Source organism: Pecten maximus, chromosome 12 (genome assembly GCF_902652985.1).
Source record: "Pecten maximus chromosome 12, xPecMax1.1, whole genome shotgun sequence".
NCBI lineage: Eukaryota > Metazoa > Mollusca > Bivalvia > Pectinida > Pectinidae > Pecten > Pecten maximus.
In genome coordinates, this window is record NC_047026.1 from 23,029,221 (window position 1) to 23,056,770 (window position 27,550).

The window sequence follows — 27,550 nt, forward strand, 5'->3', positions numbered from 1 at the left end:
CGAGTGATATGGAATTGATTTCACACGAGTAAGTTATTTTTTAAAATAACTTACTCGTGTGAAATCAATTCCATATCCAACAATCACAAGTCGTGTGACCTGTTTCTACCACAATAATATCGGCTTGAATCAAAGGGAAACATGGCCGAGTATAATTTCGCATATATGCAAATAAAGTGTACCGGTGACATCCGTGACCTGATGATGTGATGTCATTCGATTATTGACGACATCAATAACAATTGCAGCTTGGGTCAAAGTTCGAGTTCTTGACCAATCAAAAGAGCGAAAGGTCATATACCACTAGTGGTATATAATATAATAATATTTATCAGACAGTCAGCACATTTATACAATGGCTTGAGAGTGGAATAACACAGCGTATTGTGGTAGAAGGATTGTTAACCAACCCTGATTGTTCTGCGGTACAGAGATCGCTAACCAGATTCCATAGTCATTCAGTGGTATAGGGATTGTTAACCAACCCCGATTGTTCTGCGGTACAGAGATGGCTAACCTTCCATAGTCATTCAGTGGTATAGGGATTGTTAACCAACCCTAGTTATTCTACAGTACAGAGATCGCTAACCTTCCATAGTCATTCAGTGGTATAGGGATTGTTAACCAACCCTAGTTATTCTACAGTACAGAGATCGCTAACCTTCCTAGTCATTAAGTTGTATAGGGGTTGTTAACCAACCCTGATTGTTCTGCGGTACAGAGATGGCTAACCTTCCATAGTCATTCAGTTGTATAGGGGTTGTTAACCAACCCTAGTTATTCTACAGTACAGAGATCACTAACCTATCATAGTTATTCAGTTGTATTAGAATCATTAACTGTAACCTTAGTTATTCATTGTATTGGGAACGTTAACCTACCAGAGTTATTCAGTGGCATAGGCATGCCATTTTGCTGTACTGTTCCTGGAGATAGTGTTTCATTTTCTGTGGAATTGTACACCATTAGTGTCAGGTCCAACTTCTCTGCCTTGATGTACACCAATAAGGACATTTGCGGATCATTGTCTTCAATGCTGACCTTCAGGATGTTGCTAGAGATGACTTGACCAGTTTTTGTTTCATATGTAAATTCCAGAGTAATCGGTTTTAAATTCTGTTCTGTTGAATAAGATAGTATTCTAATGTTATTTAAAAAGCATAATCACAAAAAAGCATTAATATTAGATATTGCAGCCGTTTTCCAACATCTCAGAGGTTTTCAATTGTTAACTGGTTTATAACGTCTGTAAACATTCAACATGAACAAGAGCCAAATTGACTTGTCACATCTATGTAGATATATTGAAAAATTGCAAAAAAGAGTTGAATCAAAATGCCTCTCAAAGAAACACATACAAATATGTACAGACTATACAAACCTATCATGTATAAGCTAACATAACTGTAAGGATTTGGAAAGAAACAGTGCGAGTTATCAACAAGAGGCCCAGAGGGCGTGCATAGCTCACCTGGATATTTCATAAGCTAACAAAAACAAAAGATTTTGGAAGGACCAGTAATGAGCTAACAAAACATAAAGGATATAGGAAGGACCAGTGTTAGATAACAAAACTTTACAAGGATTTGGGAAGGATCACCATCAGCTAACAAAACTGTAAGGATTTGGGAAGGACCAGTGTAAGCTAACAAAACTGTAAGATTTGAGAAAGACCAGTGTAAGCTAACAAAACTGTAAGGATTTGGGAAGGACCAGTGTAAGCTAACAAAACTGTAAGGATTTGGGAAGGACCAGTGTAAGCTAACAAAACTGTAAGATTTGAGAAGGACCTGTGTGAGCTAACAAAACTGTTAAGATTTGGGATGATGGATATGAATGTGATTATACTTTTACCCATTAAGGCTTTAAGTTGATAAACAAGGAAATTACATGATTCCCATTGACATTAATTTCAAAACTATGTAAGTGTACCTTCAACTTCAAATATGACAGTCACAGGATCAGACATACTGGTGAGAGTCATAGCCTGCAGTTGTTCATCTTTGACGACTATGTCTACCACTGAGGAAGTAATTTTTTCAGCAGTCTGGTCCCAGCTATACAAGTTGTCCTTGGTTATCACAATCTTATAATACCAATGCAATAAAAAAATACAGATAATAATTAATAATAATAATTTGTCAGTTCTAGATGAGCAATAGTCATATTTTATGATTTGAATTTGAATAAGTTTTGATGATTGCATTAAGCAGAAATGAATGGATATTTTTTTCATATCAGCAAAAAACTAAAGCTGTCACCGAGGGGGTGACAAGTATACCCCCCGCTTTTACATGATTGGTTTGGAATCTTTATGAAGCTGCCTATTTATGGTACTAAAACCAAATAAAACATATTCTATGTTTGGGTAAGAACTAAGTGAATGCAGAGCCGAACAAAATTTTGCTCGTTTTTAGAGACGACCCTATTAGAACTGGTAATTCGGCAAAATCGACAAAGTTATGACACATTTTGTATGAAAAAGGGACATAACTCTGTTACAAAGGGTTAAAGTGGCATAATTTGTTTAAAAGGACTACTTAGGGGAAATCACAACACCATATGGTCTTTTAACTATATATACACCAATTTTGTGAAAACTGAGGAAATGCATAACTGGACAAAATTATAACCATTTTTCAAATAAAGGGGCATAACTATGAAAAAAGCATTTTTTCGGAAAAAAGCATTTACTGGAGGCACAAATTAAGCACATGCAGTTGTTCAACTGTGTAAAAAGTTTCAAGAAAATCCATTGAAAACAAAGCAAATGCATAATCGGACAAGCTAGTAACCATTTTTTACATAAAGGGGCATAACTCTGTAAAAAGGGTTTTTTCGGAAGAAGCCGTTATTGGAGACACAACTTCATGCCATTCTTCAATTCTGCAGAAAGTTTCAAGAAAATCCATCAAAAACTAAATGAATGCATAGCCGGACAAAATTATGACACATTTTGTATGAAAAAGGGGCATAACTCTGTTAAAAAGGGTTAAAGTGGCATAATTTGTTTAAAAGGATTACTTGAGGGAAATCACAACACCATATGGTCATTTAACTATACACCAATTTTGTGAAAACTGAGGAAATGCATAACTGGACAAAACTAGCTAACCGGGTCCTTACAATGTATACACAAGCTTTGACATCATATATGTAATAAACAGCTGACAATTAATAATAATACGTTAACGTAATCAGCCTTGCATCATAATGCATAATGACCATTTAAGTCTTTCAAAATCGTCCATGGTAACTACAAAACTTTAATGTGGTATAGGTTTTGCACATCTAAGAATATATAAGGGTTATTGTCATTGAGGTTTTTTGAAATCGAAGCAGTAGTTTAGGATGAGTACTGGTACATTATTGCGTCTACAAACTCGCCCCAAAAAATTAGTTTTGTGCCCTGGTTACCATGGTAACCAAAAAATTACGACGTGATATAGATTACGCACATCTGCAATGTATAAGGATTATTGTCATGAAGTTTCGTTGAAATCGGATCAGTAGTTTAGGAGGAGTAGCCGGTACATCGTTGTGTCTACAGACGGCCAGACGGCCAGACAACCTGATTCCAGTATACCCCCCCTAACTTCATTGCGGGGGGTATAATGAATATTCTAATTAGGGCTGTTCCAGGAAAACATATATGGGACGGGGGAAAGTCATTTGAATAAATTACATGTGGTGGGGTGCGTTCAAATTAAAATCACATCTATATATAGGTTGGAGGGGTTTGAAATAAATTGATTCTGTTGATGGGTGTATTTGTAGCATTTTTTACATTAAAATTACTTCTATACCAGGGTACGTATACTGTTCACAAACAAGAGGCCCATGGGCCTTAATGGTCATCTGACTCTAAATTAAAGACCCTTATACTATTGTAGTATGCATTCTCTGTAGCAGGTATAGTGGCACTTTGGGCCTGGTGGCCATCTTGGAATTTGGATCAACCCGAAAAATAACAAAACTTGATCAAAACTATCTCAGGATCATTTCTGGTAAGTTAGAGCTGAATCCCACAGGTGGAATTTGAGAAGAAGTTTTAAATAGGTGTTGTTAAGGAAAACCATGATTGCGCAATCATATTACAAAATGGCCATCGTGGCTGCCATGTTTAAGTTTTTTAGAAGCCGAAAAATAACAACACTTTGTTGATTCTCTTTCCTTAACATCCTCACCAATTTCCAGCTCAATGGCACCAGTGGAACTGGAGAAGAAGTTTAAAATGTGTTTTTCAATATGGCTGCCATTGCGGCCATCTTGGATTTCTGACCGACCTGAAAAATAACAACACTTGGTCAAGACCATCTCAGGATCATTTCTGGTAAGTTAGAGCTGAATCCCACTGATGGAATTTGAGAAGTTTGAAATAGGTGTTGTTCAGAAGAACCATGATTGCGCAATCATGTTACAAAATGGCCGCCGTGGCTGCCATGTCAAAGTTTTTACGAAGCCGAAAAATAACAACACTTTGTTGGGTCTCCTTCCTTAACATCCTCACCAATTTCCAGCCCAATGGCATGAGTGGGACTGGAGAAGTTTAAAATGTGTTTTTCAAGATGGTTGCCATGGCGGCCATCTTGGATTTCTGACCGACCTGAAAAAAAACATCACTTCCTCAGGCCATCCCAGGATCATTTCAGGAAAGTTTCAGCTCAATCTCACCAGTGGAACTTGAGAAGAAGTTTCAAATGTGTTTTCAAAATGGCAGTTGTGGCGGCCATCTTGGATTTCAGACGGACCCGAAAAATAACAACACTTGGTCAAGACCATCCCAGCATCATTTCAGGCAAGTTTCAGCTCAATCCCACTGGTGGAACTTGAGAAGAAGTTTGAAATGTGAAAAGTTTACGCACGGCGGACAGCGCACGACGACGGACGGAACATGATGACTATAGGTCATCCTGACCCTTTCGGGTCAGATGACCTAAAAAGTGGGTATGTGGGAGGTCATCAAAATTTGAAATCGCTTCAATAGGTGGGTCCTCTAATTTCATAGTGCCTTCCCCCCGTCCCATATGTGATCCTGGAGCAGCCCTTATCTCATTTTTTAATATCAGGTGACAATATTAGGAACACCATGATATATACAGTCTGACCAGAATGACCTGTAGTGTTGAATTTTGATTAGCATATTGATAGCAGAGTCGATAATCATATACAATGTATGGAAATACGTGCATTGCATTTGTGAGTATATATGCAACAGTTTTAAATGATCATATTGACTAATCAGTCGTGTTGGCTAAGTGGTACATTACTGAAGTACTGGTGATAGTGTTATGGGTTCGAATCCCATAGTTTTTTTTCCCCATTATAAGATATTTTTTTATTTGCATGTTGTTTAACATGTGTCAGTGCATATTTGTTTGTATTTTTACATTTGATTTTTTCAATTCTACATTCAATTAATGTCACACTTCTCATGACTATTCGACTAAACCATTGACATATCAGACAATGTTCAATGAGATAACCAAACGACTGATAATATTCGGTTTTACAAATTTTGATAATCAAAATATATAGATATACTTCCATCAGTGAACAATAAACCGCGCGTCCGCGGTAGTGTTTGATATCCTTAAGTTTCCAATGTCATTTGATATATATATACTGATCGACAACTGCATCTGTTGTATTTTCTCATTTTACCTGTGTGTATATATAGGCACATATGTGACACACAGATCAGACTCAGTAAAGCTTAACTATACTGCATAATTTTGTAAGGCCTTCCACTGTTCCCTCCCCAAATCGCTTTTATGTTAATTTGTGAATAATTTGAATTCAATATGCAATATCACATTGCATGGACAGACTATTTTGCAGCCAAGTTACTCAACAATGTACGTTTTGTACTTGATGCACCGAAACATCATTTCACAGGTTGACATACCTATGCACAAATAGCATCGTCTACTTTGAATATTACATGAAAAGGTCAACATGACATGAATGTCTTTCTTGTCGGACTATATCATGGTAGTGTATCATGCCCTGAAATGCTGATTAGACAGTTTGACTTAAGCTTTATTATACTGACTCAAGCCCACTTACTACTCTCTTTAGAAATCCTCAAAGTATAATCTAGTGCCATTTACATTGTAAAGTTACACTGCAATAAAATCTAGAAATCCTTTGAGAGTAACATTTATATTAATTTAGTTAGTGGTTATATTGAACAATTCCTCAGATAGGATTCAGTCTTACCTGTGTATAAACAGAGGAATTATCTCCCCCTGGCAATGATTGCCTCAGAACATGAGTAGCAGGCAGGAGAAGACCAATGCTGGAGTTGTCGGCAAGGACACTGAGGGTGACGTTTGTTTCTGTGCTGTTGTCTGCAGACATTTCCTGGACTCTGACGGACATGGCTGATGTCTGGACAATCACAGGTTCATCGGTTATCGTGTCTGTGAGAATATCCACAATTTTCTCTACTGTCGATATCATCTGCAAGGTATTCTTCTTCACCTGACAACACAGTGACACTCAAAATTAAGCTATTAATTTATTTGTTACAAACTGCAACTGTGACTGTTAAAGATGTATAGGAAAGTTAAGTCACTAGTTGATGAGATATCTTGAACACTTAAATCTTTTCGATTCAAAGTGGTAAATTAATAAGTGTGACCTTTGACATTTCAGTCTCATCCAATGACAACCAGTATATCATAGTCAGGTGAATAAAAACATGTAGAGCTGATATATACTACATAAACTTAATCTGCTGAGGGTTTATTTCAGAAATGCTTTGGACAGTTATTGTGTGAACTTTGACCTGAATCTGCAGACAGATGGCAGACAACGCGCTACACTTCAGGTAAATGGGTAACGAAACAATTCTACACCTTCACTAACCTTTTCTAATTGTTCTTTCTTTGACTCAGGTGTTACCTGATCTGTGGTTGTTGTGTTTATTTTCTTTATCACATTGCCTCTGTCCTTTATTACCGTCAGAAGATTTCCCATTGAGCCGAGTAAATTCCTGTGTTTTCAAAGCATTTTTAGCATGGGAAAGATATATAATTCATTTCAGAGAAAGTATGAAATTATGTCTTTCCTAATATCATAATAACTTCAACAAGATAACAATACAATTTTTTTAATTTGAGTCTCCTACTAAACGTGAAATCTTTTGACAAGAATACACAGATAATGAATTGTCTTGGAAGTAATTCTACAAATTGATTATTTGACTGTTCACGTACCACCTTCAAATGTCAGTTGATGGTATTAATGTGAATGAATTCAGAAATATTATTTATATATAGTAATTAAGTGATATCAGAAGTTCAATGCAATTGAACCCCAAGTAACGTGAACCTATATAATTGTAACCTGGGTATATATTATATATTCAGGTCATGGGGTCACCAGTAGGTGTAGTAATACATGTATCGTGAGCATGTGAGCGTGCAATTGGCTAAACCACCCCATTCTTCTTTTCCCGCCACCTGTCCAACATTTACCTGTACAGGACACTATCACTCTTGCGATACCTGCCCAGGTGAATGGACATGAGATCATTAATACTCGCAGGATCCCTGGTAAAGTTACTCACTCTTATTTTCCTCTAACATATTTTATCTATTTATGATCAATTGTAAGATAATGTGTGTGAGAGGAATGTTAGTAAGAGTGTAATCGTGATCATTATATTGTTTTAGGTCTCTGGCCGGAGAATAAAAGAATCTTAACAAACCGAATACTTGTCATCGTTGTATTGGTTACATAATGGCCCAAGTTCAAGTGTTCAGGCCCACACACTTTTTTTCTTTGATGTAGGTCAATGATCAAAATACAGGTCATATTGACCTGCATTTGGAACAGGGCACACGTACCCCTTTACCTAGATGAACCCACGAACAAGCTATGAAGTTCCAGTGACAAGTAGTATATAGGAGGTAGAGCCTATAGACAAATTTTTACTCTGATATAAGTCAAAGGTCAAAGTGAAGGTCAGAGTGACCTACTTTACCCATTGCCTAAGAATGAAGTTCGAGTGACAAGTAAAGTAGGATCTGAACAAGTGGTTTTATTGTAAGGTCAAAGTGATCTACTTTTGGTTCATGACACACCGACCTCATAATAATAATATGCATGTAGGAGGCTTACTTTGATGTAGACCTTGTCCCCGAAGGATCAGTATTTTTGACATCATTTAGTATCTCAGCCAGATTTCCATATACTGCAACAGTTGACTCCTAAAACATAATATGATGAAATCTTTGTAAAAGTTCAAGGAGTAGTAGTGTGCAGCCAGCCGGGATCGAACCCGCGACCCTCGGCTTACTGGTCCACCGCTCTACCCACTGAGCTAAAGGGAAATTCCCCCTAACCGGAAGCTAGAAGGCGACCATACAACTATGTACAGTATCTACAATTAAAACCCGGCTTGCTATACTACTCCCTCCTTCAAACGTGTTCGCCCCCAAACACACCAACCCATTGGTTCTCTCTCCAAGGAAGCCTCTTGCTTTCACTTGTAGTGGTCTGCGGCACCAATGTAAAAGTTCAAGGAGTAGTAGTGTGCAGCCAGCCGGGATCGAACCCACGACCCTTGGCTTACTGGTCCGCCGCTCTACCGACTGAGCTAAAGGGAAATTCCCCCTAGCCTGAAGCTAGAAGGCGACCATACAACTATGTAGTGTATCAACAATTAAAACCCGGCCTGCTACATCTTTATAGGAAAAGAAGACATTGCAAAATATAATAGATTATGATCATCAGCATGTATCTTTTATCTGATATAGTTTTTTAGAGCAATGTGTTAGCAATTCTGATGTTATATATCAAACCTCCTTTAATAATCTTCTTATTTTAAATAAAAAGGATACTTTGTTACAAAGGCATGAATGGTATTTAAGTCACTCTGCTCTGAATTGATACTAGTTTTGAAACCATAATACAATTTGGAAGTCCTCCAATGAGTTACAGTACATGTTCTATACATAATACACCATCTCTACTTTATTTATTAAATTAATGTAGGCATTCATTCTCTCTGGCTATAGGGAGTGTATATGGAGGGTTATGGTGAGTTGAAAACTAATATGTCTAGTTTGTCTTACAATTGCTTTATCTTGCTATGACCTTAATCAAGGCTACATTGGAGACCATTCAATGGGAACAATGTTCTTTGTTAAAAGATTGCTCCAATAGAATTTCACAACATTTGGTCACCAAAGGTGTCTGTTACAACTGGAAGATCAACACTACTCATATCAGAAACCATAACCAATTCACCCTAATGCAGTCATTCCAAAATCACAGCAACCTTTAGCCTTGATGATGTTTATCTGCTCAAAATTTAACATGTACTCTGGACCAAGGGGATCAAACCACTTACATTCTGCGTAATAAAGATCCTTTTCTTCACCTAAGGGTTTTTTCATTGATCAATTTTTTGAGGAGTAAATCTTTACAGGTCTGTAGACATTGATTCCTTGAGAGTCTTTGTCCAGACTGGTCTGAAAGCAACTTCAGACCACATGGTCCTTTTTTATTGCTGGGGTCTAATTGTTTGGACCACATGTAATAAATGGAAGTGACCCAGTACTTCTTAAGGTATAATGTCAAAATAATAACACCTACATGTAGATTACTGATCAGTGAGGGCCCTACAATGTGTCTATATATACCTGAACTTAAAGGTGCTACACCTTCGACAGATAGTATTTTTTTATCAATTAAAAACATGAATAGACTCATATGTATTTTTCTTCAGGAATAAAAGTTACACACTTGACATCATTACCACCCTCGGAAAGTTTCATCTTCTTATTTATCTTTAAAATTAAAAAAATTAAAATAATTAATTGCGTCCCAAAGAAATTCCATTTCGCTCTGCCTCCATATTGAATGATATACTGATTGCGCATGCGCTGAAAACAGAAAGTAGGAACCACATGGCGAAGTGAGCAAGAGGCAACATGTGTTAGCCTAACATCTCCAGAAAAAAGGAAGCATAAATTAGATTATGAAAAGAGAACGAAGAAAGGGAGGGATTTCAATCGGAGACTGAACAGACCCGTGGAATTATAAACGACAATGGAATAGAAATGACACAGGTGAGTTTTCGTTAGAGAGGCAAGTGTGTAACGTACACACATACATGTACGTAGTGTAATGTTCGGTCTTTTGTCATCTTTACTGAAAACTCTAAGCATATGATGAGATTGAATCGATGGTTAGGATTTCTTTTGTGATATATAATGATTGCAGATTCACTTGTTATAGTTCACCAGCTTAAACTTGTTTATAAATCACACCTGTATCAATCCAGTGAAAAGGGGCCGAAGGGGTAAAGCTAAGAAAGCGTTTCGGTTCGTGTGCAACAACAGACACATGATCGTGATTTTATGCAACGGATAATATTGAAATGTTTATTTAGTTTTTATATGCTATTTGCATTAAAACCTCGTAATTAAAAGTTGTAGTTAAGTAAAGCAACAGGCAATATACATAGTTGTTCCAGCTGAATAAAAATAAGTCCACCATATTTGTTTTCTTCTGTATGTAAATCTCTTCCCAGAATGCACTGCGATCAAGGTCAAGTGTATGCAAAGTAGATTATAATGTTCAAAAGTTTGAATCTTCTTGGCTTCATTCCGACAATTTTTGACGTTATAAAATTATTTTTTTTATTTGTAGGTCTTAAATATACGATTTACTAATTCGTACGTACGATTTACTAATCCGTACGTATGATTTACTAATTCCAGAGACATATATAGAGAGATAAGTAACATCGCTATTTTCCTGTACAAGTGGTGTCTCCCTTTATTTGTGACCACCCAAGCATATCCCTTATCGAGAGCGCCCTGTCCCCTATCAAACACACGCGAGCACAGGTAAATCGGGCTTTGCGCATGTGTGTATCAATGTTCTGGAACTTATTTGACATGTTCTGGTTAATCCGCCATTACGTCAGACCAAAACATCGTCAATTTTAAACGCACACAAAAAGCACATCGTTTTATTTAGGCCACTACAAAAGTTACTACATTATCCAAAAACTATCATACTTATGGGATATGGTCTTGTTTATCATGCACATTGTTGTCATTTATCCGTATTTTCGAAAACCCCATAGGTAAATTGGACATTCCCGCTGATCTTCCCTGTGGTGTACTTGACTTTCATACTCAAAAACGAACACTTTGACAGCAAATTGTGATATATTTCATGTTGATGACACTTCTGCACTTTGATATTAATGAAATTAAAGCACATCATTGGATCTTGGTGATGATTTCAAATAAAAATTATCGATAATTATGTGTCTGGTTTTCAAGTTTTCTCCATTATGGCATCAGGAGAAGACTAAACAGAGCGACCGCAAGGGATTGTGGGAAGGTCAGGGGCCACCACGTAGACATATTAAAGGGCAAATAGAGAGCTGCCAATCTCTCTATATATGTCTCTGCTAATTCGTACATACGAATAAGTAAATCGTACATACGAATTAGTAATCCGTACGTATTGATTAGTAAATCGTACGTACAAATAAGTAATCCGTACGTACGAATTAGTAAATCGTACTTACAAATTAGTAAATCGTACGTACAAATTAGTAATCCGTACGTACGAATTAGTAAATCATACGTACAATTTAATTTTTTTTCATAGTGGCCCTAATACGCTTTCGTATAAATAGGCATATATATATCGACTAAATGTCATTTATTGTCAAAATAATAACACTCTGTCGGAGGTGTAGCATCTTTAACACAAGTCATGTATACAAATTACACTATGACCTAGACCTTAACATCAGGTCAGACTGACAGATTACTTGGAAACCTTAAGTACATGTACACGCTACCATAAAAGCCAAGGAAACACATAATACATTTTTTACAGTAAAATATGGAGCTAATACCTGTGAACACTTATTTCTATCTAAAGTAAGTGTTACCTTGACCTTTAACCTTCAAAGCTGAATAGCAATTTCAAGCAAGCACTTTAAGAAAGAAGCATTGTATAAGTATCAGTTTGGTTGGTAAAAGCAAACTCAAGTTATTGCATGGAAACTGATTTTCAATATTTAGCAACACTTTCAATAAAAAAGCACTGTTTGAAGTTTGAGTTTGATTGACCCAAAGGAAACTCATATGTTATTGCAAGGAAATTGATTTTCTATTTATAGTAACAGTGACCTTAACTTTTGACCTTTCAAACTGTAAATCGCTTCTAAGCAAACACTTTAAGTTTGGAAGTACTGAAATAAGTTTGTGCTTCAATAAGTACTTTCAATAAGAAAGATCTGTATGAAGTTTGAGTTTGATCATCTCAAAGGAAACTCAAGTTTTGATACCAATAGAGGTACATTATGTAAGTAGGTGGTTTTTGACTGAAAATCTCTTGCTTAGTCAGTGGTAATCAATGTTAGATCGGTCATTCCAACAGGTAAACTACACAAAACTTATACCTCCTGTTTCTCTGTCACCTCCTCTTTGACCTGCATTAGAGAATCCAGTGCTTGGGTCACTTGGCTTACTTCATCAAAGCTAGGTGCTATTTCAACACTTAGCAGAGACTGGGTCAACGACTCTCGTATCTGACAAGAAAATGAAACAAATACAAAAGTTTCAGAATAGAAAAAGATGCAGTTTTTGGAAATTTTTCATCATTGTTTCCTTATAATCTGTAATTGTTATAAAATATTTTTACCATGTAAAGAGGATATTGAATGGTTTCCCATTTAATATAACAGATATTTCACGAGTATGACAGAATATCGATATTTTCATTAATGCAAAGCACGAGTGATACCAGTCATACCAGTGAAATACATGTTATATTAAACGAGAAACCATTCAATTTTCTTTTCATTACAATTCATATGCTTAAAAACAAAATTAATATCATCAAATAATTAAAAGTGTCCAAAGTGCGGGAATCAGTAATGATGTAATCTCTTGGTGACATTACTCCACGTCAACTTGACGGCACCATTTTGAAAGGTTAATGCAATTTAAGTTTTTTCTACTATTATCAGAGAATCTGTGAATGAATAGTTAACGCAAAGCAAGTTTTTGGTCAAAAACTAGTCTGAATGTTTCAAAATACAGCAAAATAACCAATATATCTATCTTTTACAAGACAAGTTGAGTTGTCTCGTTCATATGGCATAGTTCGCGGTACAAGTTAGTTTAGGTAGGTTTTATTGAACTTTCGCCATAAATCTTGGAGAGCTGCTGGCTCCAGTTTATTAACTGATGTGTCTAATTTACAATATTTTGGACATTTTATTCATTGTGAACATTGTTCTGCTGATATGTTTATATTGAATGCAGTTTCAGCTGCATATTGATTTGTTGAATATTGATTTCAATGATTTGGCATCTTTATTAACAGGGAGCTGGCACCCAGAATCTGTTAAATATTGATGATTTGTAAACTATTGATTAACGGGGAGTTGTCATCCATGAACCGTTGATTGATTTGATTAATTGATTTGTCATTGAATTTTCATTGAATTTGCTTTATAATTAACGGGGAGCTGTCACCCAGAAACCGTTAATTATCATTGTTTGTATTGATTTGTGGCATGTCATTTATACCCATGCTGGGACGACTGCCAATTCTAGTAAAGTTGTGACTAATAAATCCAGTCAAACCTATTTTATGTCTTTGTTTTGCATTCATATTTTATAACCAATATATCTATCTTCGCTTCGACTGCGGAAATCGGCAAGTTTCAATGAGGTGAATGCAAACGTTTGCTCTGATTGGTCAAAAACGTAAAACTTATATTTTCACTGCAAAACGTATATTTTCACTGCTCATCCATGCAGTGAAAATATAAGTTTTATTAGTTTGATAAATGTTTTATATTTCACTGTCAACAAGAGGCCCATGGGGCCTTAACGGCCACCTGAGATTTGAAATATTTCAGTTTATTTAATTGACCATTTTTGAAGTTTTAGTCAATTTGGCCCTTTTTAGCCCCGCCCATCAGCCCCTGGGGGTCAGTCAGGGCCAACATGTGCATGCCATCAAACTGTCATCCCATGCTGACAATGTTTACAAAATTAGAATGAATTCCAATAGAAATAAAATAAATTAAAGTCAAAAATGTGATTTCCCTATATAAACTATAGTAAAGTTTAGCCCCTCCCCAGGGGCAAACGTGAAACCCCTGGGTCATGAAATTTACAATTTTGGTAAAGCACCTGAAGACCCTTCCATCTATGAAGAGTGTTTGATTCCAGCCTATCTGAGAGTAAAGGAGAAGATTTTTGAAGTTTTAGTTTATTTGGCCCTTTTTAGCCCCACCCATCAGCCCCTGGGGGTCAGTCAGGGCCAACATGTGCATGCCATCAAACTGTCATCCCATGCTGACAATGCTTACAAAATTAGAATGAATTCCAATAGAAATAAAATAAATTAAAGTCAAAAATGTGATTTCCCTATATAAACTATAATAAAGTTTAGCCCCACCCCAGGGGCAAACGTGAAACCCCTGGGTCATGAAATTTACAATTTTGGTAAAGCACCTTAAGACCCTTCCATCTATGAAGAGTGTTTGATTCCAGCATATCTGAGAGTAGAGAAGAAGATTTTTGAAGTTTTAGTCAATTTGACCCTTTTTGTCCCCGCCCCTCAGGCCCCTGGGGGATGGGGACCATATAATTTACAACATTGGTTGACCTTTAGCCATAGAAGCTTCCTGCCAAATTTCATAGAATTTGGTTTGTGGGTTTTGGAGAAGAAGTTGAAAATGTGAATTGTTTACGGACGCACGACGGACGACGCACGACGGACGACGACAGACAAAAGGGGATTAGAATAGGTCACTTGAGACTTTGTCTCAGGTGACCTAAAAATGCAATAAATGGAATTAATTTCCTCTCAAGCAATATAATTATACCTGTGTCCTTAATTGTAGTCTTTCTGCAGCTTCAGTTTGATTAGTGTAGTTTGTGGTCGTGTCCTCGTTGATAATATTCCCTAAGGCTCCGATGGTGTGTAGTGTCAGTTCAGAGATTTCTGCATTGTCTACAATTGTAGCATTAATTTTCAACATGTGTGATAAATATTAAACAATATCACCATGATCGGTAACTTTTTTGTGTTATTTCAGCACAGTATTCTGGCATCAAAGTCACATCATAAGGACAGGTTGCAATGACAGTGTTCAATATGTACATGTATATAGATGCAGGAAAACTAGCTTTAAATATTTCTCAATTTTAAGCCTTGTCTCTTAAAACCAACAGCTGAATAGGCAGTGTACTAGGTAATATATACACCCCACTCTGCATAAAAGAAAAAATATTTAATTTTTTGATCAGCAGTTAACAAGTCACCTTGGAAACTCAGCATATCTAACTCAACTTGTAGATCTGGTATACCTGTATCTCCCTCGATAAAAGTCTTTTGTACAAAATAGAGGACATCCAATTCTGTGCCTGAAGTTTCGTATGGTAATACCTGTAAAAAGTTGTAGACAAAAATATATTTTCACATTCATGTATTATGTATGTACTTTGTACTTCAATCAAAGCAAACTATGTTGTGAAATGACATGCTTTTACAATCTGTTAAGGAATTGGTCTATAGAGATGACAAATAGTCCAAGGATGGAATCATATTATCGATAAAATTCACCTTGACCTTAAATTATTTCTAACATGTACATAAATTAGTCCAAGAAGCTTGATGAAAATCGGTCATGACAAAGATGTACTGTTACTAAGGATTGGAACAATATTTGTGCACCAATCCAATGCTAAGGTTGTGACATACTGAAGATGTAGTTTATGATTGCATATAAAAAAAATATGGAAATGCTAACATGTAGTTTATAATTGTTCTTTCAAATTTGCAGGTTAAGAAACTGCAACAAAAAGCAATGGTAACTATGAAATCCTGCAAGTTTAAAAGAGATCCTTTGTCATGAGACAGGAGACCTATATATAGTTGTACAAATTGTTGAACAATTACAATGTACTTGATCCATCAAGTTTAGACTATCATTTAAATGTAACAAAATATACCACAATTTGTATAAAGCAAAAGCTCTCTTTCTTAGATAATTACCTGTATTTATCCAATAATGAGAATACGTCGGGTAATTATCATTGTTATTAACTCGTCTGGTAATTATCATTGTTATTAACTCGGAATCAAAGTTCATGTGATGGCCCTTAGACTTATTACAGGATGACCATATGGTAACTTTAATAGTTTAATGGCCTAATAATAGACTAAAGCCTTTTATATGTCAGTTTGCTTAACCTGGACAGAAATGCTGACTTCTGCAGTCGCCTCATATACATCCTTGGCTCTAAACACCAGAGAAGCTGTGTTGTTCTCTCCCAGTCCTTTACCAAGATAAAAGGTAGTTGTTGTCGTATCATTCCCTTCATACAGAAGAGACTCTGAAATGTACATCATTAATGTATAAAAAACATCTTTTTTACACTGCACTCCTAGAATAACCCTCACACCTCCCAACAGGACAGCAAGCTCTGTTTACTCAGAGAAAATGACTGTTGGTGGGTAACTTCTTAAAGAAAATCAAAGATGGCGAGAGGCTTGAAAAATTTGATCTGTCCCCTGTGGGGTTTGCATGCTGAAACAGGGGTCAGTTGTCACGTGGTACAGAACTGACCAATGAGCATGTGTTCCAAAAATAAGTTCCGATGAATAGAATGACCAATGAAATCGTGTTACAATTGTAAATACCGGGAAATTCAAAATATATTAAACTGCATCAAGTATATACGTTTGTGAAAAAAGTCGTCTATTGCTAGACTTTTATTTTCATCATTGCATCAGTGATTACCTTTGCACTATTGATGACCTTCACCTTACAATCAAATTATATCAATGAAAATGTTCAACATTGGACACAAAATATTAATACAGTAACACATGGCAACAGACTTAATAACTGTATGTACACAAATTCATTTTAACATTGAATTATACTGAACTATATGTGCATGTATTGTGATAGCTACATTGCCAGCAATATGAAGTGTTGGAATCATAAAACACCCTCTACTTAAGAACTGAATTTGCAAAAAATGATTCCAAGTATTGATCATTTCAATTTCTGTAGATCACAAATTAATCCCGAGACATGCAGGGATAGAATTGACTAGCCAAAATATTTCAGCTTACAAAATCATCTGATACATGTACCCTAGCTGCCTTTTGATTATTCAATTCTAGATATAACAAAAAGGCCCAATAGGCTTCCTTCTAATACAATTTTGAGCTTGAAATAGGTCATTTTTTCATTTAAGATATCATGTAAAGTAGGCTAGATTTATTTATTTAAATAAGTTGTGAAGTCATTTATTTCAGCATGCTACGTGTACAATATCAGACATCTGGGTTTCTTGCTTATTGACATGAAGTTGTTTAAAGAGTTTAGGATATTGACCCCTGTGAACTTGAATGAAGGTCAATGTCATTCGATCCATTCATTTGAACAAACTTAGTAGCCCTTCACCCTCTCATGTTACAAACCCAATCTCAGATCTCTTGGTCTCTTGGTCATTGAGAAAAAGTCATTTAAAGATTACAGTCTTTTTGACCTCTTTGACCTTGAATGTAGGTCAAGGTATTTAATTTGAATAAACTTGGTAGCCCTTCACCACAGCATGCTACAGGTCCAATATCAGACATTAGTTCACTTGCCATTTAGGCAGCAGGTGAGCTAAAAAAAAAAAAAAATAAAAATAAGAGGAATGAAATAGCATCTATAGGCAAAAGGTAGATGATAAACAACACATACTGTACCTGTTTGTTGTCTGTAATAGAGTTTGTAAGTCAATGGAGGATCTAGGTCTGTAAACTCACTACAGATCACTGTGAAGTTGGTCACCAAGGCAATTCCACTTTGAGGACTGACCTCACATCCGGAGGTACTGACTGGAGGCTGGTTAATGCTTTCTTTGTACTCGGTTAGAGAGGGGTATACCTGTCATAATATTAGCTGTTATTATAATAATCAACTAGAACAATGACATGGGGGTCAATACCATCACAATGCATATGACTTGGCTAGAACACTGGCGTATGTCAGCATCAAAGGCCCCATTACTGGCGTATACCCGCTTGCTGATGTCTCAATAATTAACAAACAGAGGGAGCTCAGAGAATCTTGGTAATTTGGTAGAAATACAAGACTATACAGAGTAACCAGATGATCTTGTCCAATCAGGTCAGTTGAATTCTTTTTTTAAGTTTATCCATTTTTCCATACATGCTATCACAATACAATTAATTCTTAACAGTTAAATTTAAGATATCCTGGTCCTTTGAAAAGGAACCTGAATGTTTAACTGATAAGGAAAGACCCTATATGGCATATTATCTAAAAATCACAGCCCATCACCATGTAAAAAATCAGAAATTATGGCCTTCGGAACTCACAATAGCTCTTTAGAAAGTGTTGATACAATATTGTAGATGTATACATGGATTCCATTATAAATACAAGACAGCTAATTGAGCATAACATTAAATCACCCTTTGCTTTAACATACATATAACTCATTATATAATGGAATATAGCTGTATATAAAGTACCATGACTGATTTTATGATATTGATATGTATTTTTTGATTAACATATAGACTAAGTAGCATCGAAATGATTCCGTGGTCATTTTGACAGTTGAGCTAAGAAAGAAATAAAGCATACCTAACAAACCTCATCAAGTACATCACTGACTTATATTAATACTTATCTAAACTTAATTTAATTAAAATGAATTAGGAGATGAAAATGCAACAAGCATGCTAAAGCAATATATGTCCCTTAATTACCAGCCCCTGCTCAAAATAGTAAGTGACTTTGACTTAAGCTAAAAAAAAAACTGAAACTTGAACTTGATCTGTAGCTACTCATTCTGAAGTTACAAATTAATTTTCACCAACATACCTTGAAGCATTAAGCTGAGAAAATTGTGAAAAACTTAGTGGATGGACTGACAGACGACAGACAGACAGAGACATACAGACAGACAGAAGGGGAGGAAACCTATAATCCCCCCAGTGTACTAATGACCAGATCGTGAATTGAACTGGAACCTCTGAACTCAAGACGGAACACTCAAAGCAGCCTTAAACTAGTCCAGTTCAGTTCCATTTTACACTCCTCCCTCCTTCAACAATTATATTTTAAGACCTAGCAGACAAACACAAAACCCTCTACCACCATACAAGGGTATATAGGAAAGGAATAATGCCACAACCAGGCTATGATTCAATTCCAGGAACTCCTAACTCTAGAAACCTGACGATCTAGCCAGTTGAGTTAACAGGCTTTGGCTCAGTCCTAGTTCTACTACAAGAAAAATAATTATCTAGCTCCCATAACTATATGCTACATACCTGTACCAGGATACTTAATGATACAGTGCCATTAAATATGTCAGTGACTTGGACTGTGATGTTGGAATGGTAATCTGCTTGGCTGAATCCTATTGGTAATGTGACATCTGAGAAAATGCCAGTGTTTCCTTCCCCCAACACTAAAACAAAACATAACTAGCTTGAAAATACCAAAGTGATGTAAACAAAATGAATAATGGGTCTGCATCACTTGACTGTTATGATAACTGATCTAATTACTTAACTATAAAGTGGGTATCAAGTGAAACTCAGAAATTGGATCTTTCTCTTAGAATTTACTTTTCTATTCTATATGATAATTGGGTTAAGAGGACTAAAATTTAGTCTAGTCAATACATAATTGTTAATCTAGGTAGATTGTTACTACATGTACATGATGTATGTGACAGACAGCTAGAGCTATAACAAATCAACAAGGGCCTCAGACATGTGGCTATAATATTAGTATCTTCTATAATCATCAAGAAGCCCTCTACTCATATCACTGAGGTTGATATTTTGCATATGGACTTAAAAAACAGTTGCAATTTAGGAAGCAAAATGTTCATTAAACATGTATTATCATGGAAATCGTGTTCATTCTTCCATCTCCCCATATCTCCTCAGCAGATGGGAATTTATTATCCACACTGTCCTTGACCTTCAAACCTGAATGACTTTGATCCAATTACCTTAATATTTTTACATGTACCTTGACCTTTGGACCAAAATTACCTTTGACATTTGGTACAGTGATTTTGATCTTAGGTCAGTTGTCTTCTTGTTTAATTTTGACCAACTTTGCTTCATAATGTTATAACAAAATGTTTGTCAAAAAAAGTTACAAAATTTTATAATGCTGTAACCCTTGACTGAGTGACGTTGACCTATCTGACCTAGTAACCTAAGACTGACCTTAAGTAATTTGACTCCTTATTTGATTCGGACCAACTATAATTTGCTTGATGTATATTTTCCCATATTGTAATAGTCCACAAGTATCTTCTCTTTACACTTTCAAACATGAGTTGTTCCCCTTTAACACGCTGTTATATATACAGTTTGCGTATGTAAGTGTGTGTGAAAGTTGTCTTTGTTTCTTTCTGTATCATGTGATTACTTTATGTGGAAAATCTGAATAAAATTGTCAAAAGTTAAAAAAAAACCTTTAATTTGCTTTATAATGTCATTACAAAAATTTTCATAAGTGAAAAGATTTACACACAAAATTTGCCAAACTGACCTAGTGACCATGACATTTTGTCAGTTGACTCATTATTCAATTCCAACCAACTTTGCTTCAGAATGTCATAACCAAATTTGCACAGGAATAACCCAGTGACCCTGACCTCTTTGAGTTGGTGACCTTGACCTTTAGTCAGTTGAGTCACTTTGTTTCATTCAAGCCAGCTTCGCTAAATCAAGTCATAACAAAATGTTTCTCAATGAAAAGGTATCTCAATGAAAAGTTACACAATTTGAACTTAACCTTTTGGCTTATCGATCTTGATCTTTGACCTTGATTCTTGACCCTAGTATATATGTATTTATCTTAACCACATCTCATGTAAATCAGTCAATAATTACATCATCCACAAATAAATTTTCTGGACATACAGACAAACACATTGCTTATAGGGCTACCATAGTTCTCAGATTTTGTTTGAATTCTAATAAACTTACCTGTTTCATCTCTGATCAGTTTATAAGTCAATGGAGAGTCATTGTCATAGAAACCAGTACAGGTTATGTTGAACTTGGTCATATCATAGAAGCCTCTAGTTGGACTGAAGTCACATGACCCAATTAATGGTAAATCATTTGTTACAACATTCAACAGATCAACAGAGCCGTTCAATTCCAACCCATCTGCAAGTGCTACCACATCTGGCAACAGAATTGAATAAAAAAAAAAGTATTACACATGTACAATGTTGACAATTTTGTTTTGCTTGTTGCATGTACTAAAAAAATAATATTCCATTTGTACATTTTGTCTAGATTTACTTGGCTTCCCATATACATCAGAAATAAAAGTCATTCATCCAAAAATGTACAGGTATTTTTGTTAAGCTGCAATGTTATTGTCACACATTTGAGTGACGATCTTCCAAAGTTTACTTATTTGAAAATATGCACATAGCTTATTCCAATTTAATAAGTAGCAACATTTTCTGTTACAAAAGTCACATAATGAATCCATAGTCACTGGTAACTGAGAGGAGGGAAGATCACAATGGTGAAACATCAAGTCATATGTTACCGAGGGGCAAATTTTAAGTCATGGTAGTGAAACATCTTATCATATGTTACCAAGAGGAGGGAATGTCACAGTGGTGAAATATCTAGTCACTATAGTTTTTGAGAAGATCGAGGGAAAGTCACAGTGGAGAAATAAATATCTAGTCACCTACATATATGTAAGTTACTCAGAGAGGTGGAAAGGTCACTGTGGTGTAACATCTACCCTCAGCAAAAATAGTCATATATTATTAAGAGGAAGGAAGGTCACGCACAAAGGTGAAATATCTAGTAACTGTATAGTTTCTGAGAGAAAGAGGGTCACAGTGCATAGTTAAACATCTAGTAATTTGTTACTGAGAGGAGGCAAGGTCATAGTGGTTAAACATTTAGTCATATGTTACTGAGAGGAGGGAAGGTCACAGTGGTGAAACATCTAGTCATATGATATTTAGAAGAGGAAAGGTTAAACTGGTGAAACATCTAGTCATATGTTAATGTGAGGAGGGAAGGTCACAGTGCTGAAATATCTAGTCATATGTTACTGAGAGAAGAGAACGTCACAGTGGTGAAACATCTAGTTATAATATGTTACTGGGAGGAGGAAAGGTCACAGTGGTTAAACATCTAGTCATATGTTACTGAGAGGAGAGAACGTCACAGTGGATAAACATCTAGTCATATGTTATTGAGAAGAGAAAAGATCACAGTGGTTAAACATCTAGTCATATGTTACTGAGAAGAGAAAAGGTCACGTTGGTTAAACATCTAGTCATATGTTACTGAGAGGAGAGAAAGTCACAGTGGTTAAACATTTAGTCATATGTTACTGAGAGGAGAGAACGTCACAGTGGTTAAACATCTAGTCATATGTTATTGTGAGGAGGGAAGGTCACAGTGGTTAAACATCTAGTCATATGTTACTGAGAGGAGAGAACGTCACAGTGGTTTAACATCTAGTCATATGTTACTGAGAAGAGAAAAGGTCACATTGGTTAAACATCTAGTCATATGTTACTGAGAAGAGAAAAGGTCACAGTGGTTAAACATCTAGTCATATTTTACTGAGAAGAGAAAAGGTCACAGTGGTTAAACATCTAGTCATATGTTACTGAGAAGAGAAAAGGTCACAGTGGTTAAAGATCTAGTCATATGATATTTAGAGGAGGAAAGGTCACAGTGCTTAAACATCTAGTCATATGTTACTGAGAGGAAGGAAGGTCACAGTGGTTAAACATCTAGTCATATGTTACTGAGAGGAGAGAACGTCACAGTGGATAAACATTTAGTCATATGTTACTGAGAGGAGAGAAAGTCACAGTGGTTAAACATTTAGTCATATGTTACTGAGAAGAGAAAAGGTCACAGTGGTTAAACATCTAGTCATATGTTACTGAGAGGAGAGAACGTCACAGTGGATAAACATCTAGTCATATGTTACTGAGAGGAGAGAACGTCACAGTGGATAAACATCTAGTCATATGTTACTGAGAGGAGAAAAGGTCACAGTGGTTAAACATCTAGTCGTATTTTACTGAGAGGAGAAAAGGTCACAGTGGTTAAACATCTAGTCATATGTTACTGAGAAGAGAAAAGGTCACAGTGGTTAAACATCTAGTCATATTTTACTGAGAAGAGAAAAGGTCACAGTGGTTAAACATCTAGTCATATGTTACTGAGAAGAGAAAAGGTCACAGTGGTTAAACATCTAGTCGTATGATATTTAGAGGAGGAAAGGTCACAGTGCTTAAACATCTAGTCATATGTTACTGAGAGGAGGGAACGTCACAGTGATTAAACATCTAGTCATTTGTTACTGAGAAGAGAAAAGGTCACAGTGGTTAAACATCTATAGTCATATGTTACTGAGAGGAGAGAACGTCACAGTGGTGACACATCTAGTCATATGTTACTGAGAGGAGGGAAGGTCACAGTGGTGAAACATCTAGTCATATGATATTTAGAGGAGGAAAGGTCACAGTGGTTAAACATCTAGTCATATGTTACTGAGAGGAGAGAAAGTCACAGTGGATAAACATCTAGTCATATGTTACTGAGAGGAGAGAACGTCACAGTGGTTAAACATCTAGTCATATGATATTTAGAGGAGGAAAGGTCACAGTGGTTAAACATCTAGTCATATGTTACTGAGAGGAGAGAACGTCACAGTGGTGACACATCTAGTCATATGTTACTGAGAGGAGGAAAGGTCACAGTGGTTAAACATCTAGTCATATGTTACTGAGAGGAGAGAAAGTCACAGTGCCGAAATATCTAGCCATGTGCATATGTTACTGAGAGGAGAGAATGTCACAGTGGTGAAACTTCTAGTCATATGATATTTAGAGGAGGAAAGGTCACAGTGGTGAAACATCTAGTCATATGTTACTGAGAGGAGGGAACGTCACAGTGGTGAAACATTTAGTCATATGTTACTGAGAGGAGGAAAGGTCACAGTGGTTAAACATCTAGTTATAATATGTTACTGAGAGGAGGGAAGGTCACAGTGGTGAAACATCTATTCATCAACTGAGAGGAAAGGTCTCTGTGATGCAATGGAGGTAAACATATTGCAGTCAATGTATTACGCATATATACAAGTTTTAAACTCACTTTCAGGGAAAATGTTTACCTATAAGCAGTTTTATTGATTGTTAGAGTTAATGTGACAACCATATTATTCCTGTAAAAAGCCTATATAGGGGTCAATACATTAACTTTGACTCAAATTATGGACATGTTTATTACAGGACAATGAAATAGCATTTCTTTTAGCATTTTTTCTGAACTGTATAGTAAGTATGACTTCGCTAATATATCGCCATAAAAATATGGAAGCTTTAAGTCTTACATTCGACATGAATACTGTAGCTTGTGTTGATGTCTAACAGGCTGTTGTCCACTAGTAGTGAAGAATCAGTAGTGTTCTTCTGAAGGATAACCTGGCCACCTCGGTACAGTTCCCACCCAAAACGCATATTTGACCATGGGTGGAAGAATTCTTGGTCTTGTGTCTGATTCAGGGACACCTCCCAGTCATAATCGGGCACAAGCTTATTCCCACAGTTACTCATACATCTGCCAAGAAAAAAAACCATTCTCAGTCACATGCATATACCACAATAAACAATAATCTCTCATACAAGTCATACCCATAAATAGTCTACCAGGGACTAACCATAATGGTGCCTTCAGTTCCCCTACAGCTTTTGCCTATAAAAAGTATCACAAACATACGTTTAGGACACACAACCTTAATTAGCTTTAAGCCTCAGGTGAGCTGTGTAAACTTTATCTATTTTACAACAATTGCAAAACAAGTCATAATAACTTATATTTTTTTCTTTGCAGACCCTGATGGAAGTTGGTACACATGGGGTCTTACTATGGGAAGAAACCAGAGTACTCAGAGAAAAACATACATGGTTAGGCACCTGGTGATCCTATACCCCCTTTTCTCTACGATTGGGGAATCAAACCTCGGCCGCCTAGGTGAAAGGCAAGTCCATTACCACTGTACCACCCAACCTCCCTCAACTGAGGTGTCAGAGCTAATTTTTCAGTTTAGTAGAAAAGATTACATATTTACTGGATCGAAGTACTTATATATATAGTAATCAACAAAGGATTTTCTCCCTAGACATTGTGCATTTATTAATAATTTATAAAATAGAAAATTTTGGATTTTTATGCTATTAACCTATAAGCACAAAATGTTATTCATCAACTGTTATTAACATATTAGCTAAATCATTCTAAAGTTAAAAGATTTAGAAGTATTGTACAGTTTTTTTCTATTGACAACAAGGACAAAAATTTTGTTTCATTTTAGATAGGTTAATAGCATTTTCTACTTCACATTTTTCTAATTTTTAATAATGTTATCAATACCTCGTTATTTGATAGTGACCATGCATCTCCATATGTGACACCTTGCAACTATGATATAATAATTAACCTAAACCATTACAATGATGTGTGTTTCAGATTTAAATTTTTAGAAAAGTAAAAAAATAACAGTATTATCCAATATGAAAATAGAGACATCATCTGTGCCAAATAAAATTACCAAAAAACATAAGGCTCTGGTTAATAGATTGGTTTTGTTTATAGCCAAGATATCCAATCAATTTTACCTGTTATATGTGACTTTAGTCCTGGAATTTCAAGATTACTAAAATATTATACATGACTTCGGACATGACAAGCTTGTTGACCAAAGAAGACAAACAACTAAACCCATAGATTGAATTGAAATTGGCCGTTTATTTATTAAACGACAATTGAAACAAACTTGCAATACAAGTTGATATTCATAAAATCAACCATATGAATCGAACTTTGGTCCAAGGTGGGGATACAAAACCGCCACCTTAAACTAAAAACTTAAGTTACAACAAAATACTCATATGTGTGAAACTTAGATGTAAAGGTAGTTACAAAAATTGACCACATACAATATCCAGAAATTCAATGATATAATCATGTTGACATAAAATGTTCAAAATTGATACAGGTAACATAGTATAACAAAAGGAGGATGCTGGGGAGGAGGCGGGTAGATAAATTCCAACCTTAAAATGATGTAAACACAAACTGACCTTGACTTGTGTCCATTAGTGATGCAGTCTGTTTCAGTGGCTGGGTAGCTACTGTTACCGTGTAATAGGTATATATAGTAAAATCACTGCGCGTGACCTTTCACCTCCATAACCCTGCGCCCTCACTCTGTTATGAAACCCTTTGATAGGGACTATAACAAGCATTTAATATATGCTACATAATTCAAGATGTATTTTAATTTACTCCTTAGCATGTATAAATGATATTAAAATTGCATTTTAATTGTTTATTATACATGACTTCGGACATGACAAGCTTGTTGACCAAAGAAGACAAACAACTAAACCCATAGATTGAATTGAAATTGGCCGTTTATTTATTAAACGACAATTGAAACAAACTTGCAATACAAGTTGATATTCATAAAATCAACCATATGAATCGAACTTTGGTCCAAGGTGGGGATACAAAACCGCCACAATGGTATCTGATTATCCTAATGATCAGGAACCATAACCCACCCGAAGTCGTGTCCGAATTAATGTATAATATAATAATTCATATGTGATGCATGAGTTATAAACTGCTGATATACATTTAAAACAGATGCTCAACGCATCACCATAAAGAAAACAGTTACATGTCATACATATATGCATAGTTAAGCTTCCAAGCATTTGAGGTAACGCTGCATCTATAAGAGATCCACAGCAAAAGTTAAATGATATGATGATAAAAGTCTGATATCCAGGCACTTACAAAACGCCTGCATTCCACACACAAAAATTAAGATACAAATAATGTATTTTCAAGCATTTAAACACAACAATAAGAGTTTGTGACAAAGAAAAGGTATGGAAACATGGGAATGGTATAAGCACACCAATCCCAAGATATTATCACAAATTAGGACAGTGTTATATTCAACACCGGAAAACGTTATGAGTAATCAAACTAAAAGGGGTAAACCCCAAACATGTATACACTGAATTGTCCAAATTAGTTTCTCCAATACAAAGAAACACCATGTATTCAGCATCCAGTCGCCCATTCGTAAAATTAAAGATAACTGGTATATATATGTACATGACTAGATCCAGAAACCTCGACCCTATGCCCAGGTTATCTGGATATCAATAACACATCAACGCCGAAAAACGTTATGAGTAATCAAACTAAAAGGGGGTAAACCCCAAACATGTATACAATGAATTGTCCAAATTAGTTTCTCCAATACAAAGAAACACCATGTATTCAGCATCCAGTCGCCCATCCGTAAAATTAAGGATAACTGGTATATATAAGTACACGACTAGATCCAGAAACCTCGACCCTATGCCCAGGTTATCTGGATATCAATAACACAAAT

At 35.8% G+C, this 27,550-nt stretch overlaps 1 protein-coding gene and 1 long non-coding RNA gene across 2 annotated transcripts in view; both read right to left on the minus strand.

The window, feature by feature from the left end:
• LOC117338942 (polycystic kidney disease protein 1-like 2) overlaps positions 1–25,535 on the minus strand; it is a 38,309-nt gene extending 12,774 nt beyond the window's left edge. Inside the window, exons 1-12 of the mRNA XM_033900305.1 lie at positions 25,510–25,535; positions 24,470–24,696; positions 21,061–21,264; positions 16,264–16,406; positions 15,378–15,456; positions 14,894–15,021; positions 12,449–12,577; positions 8,131–8,219; positions 6,874–7,000; positions 6,223–6,486; positions 1,933–2,086; positions 882–1,121 (exon numbers count right to left, since the gene is read on the minus strand). Of these exons, the coding sequence (XP_033756196.1) occupies positions 882–1,121; positions 1,933–2,086; positions 6,223–6,486; positions 6,874–7,000; positions 8,131–8,219; positions 12,449–12,577; positions 14,894–15,021; positions 15,378–15,456; positions 16,264–16,406; positions 21,061–21,264; positions 24,470–24,696; positions 25,510–25,535 (1,810 nt within the window). The remainder of the gene's footprint in view (positions 1–881; positions 1,122–1,932; positions 2,087–6,222; positions 6,487–6,873; positions 7,001–8,130; positions 8,220–12,448; positions 12,578–14,893; positions 15,022–15,377; positions 15,457–16,263; positions 16,407–21,060; positions 21,265–24,469; positions 24,697–25,509) is intronic.
• A 329-nt stretch (positions 25,536–25,864) lies between these two features.
• On the minus strand, positions 25,865–27,222 carry LOC117339539. Its single transcript, XR_004535226.1, has 2 exons — positions 26,661–27,222; positions 25,865–25,990 (listed from the first exon to the last, which is right to left on the minus strand). It is a non-coding gene; the product is annotated as an uncharacterized LOC117339539 (long non-coding RNA).
• Between the last annotated feature and the right edge of the window lie 328 nt (positions 27,223–27,550).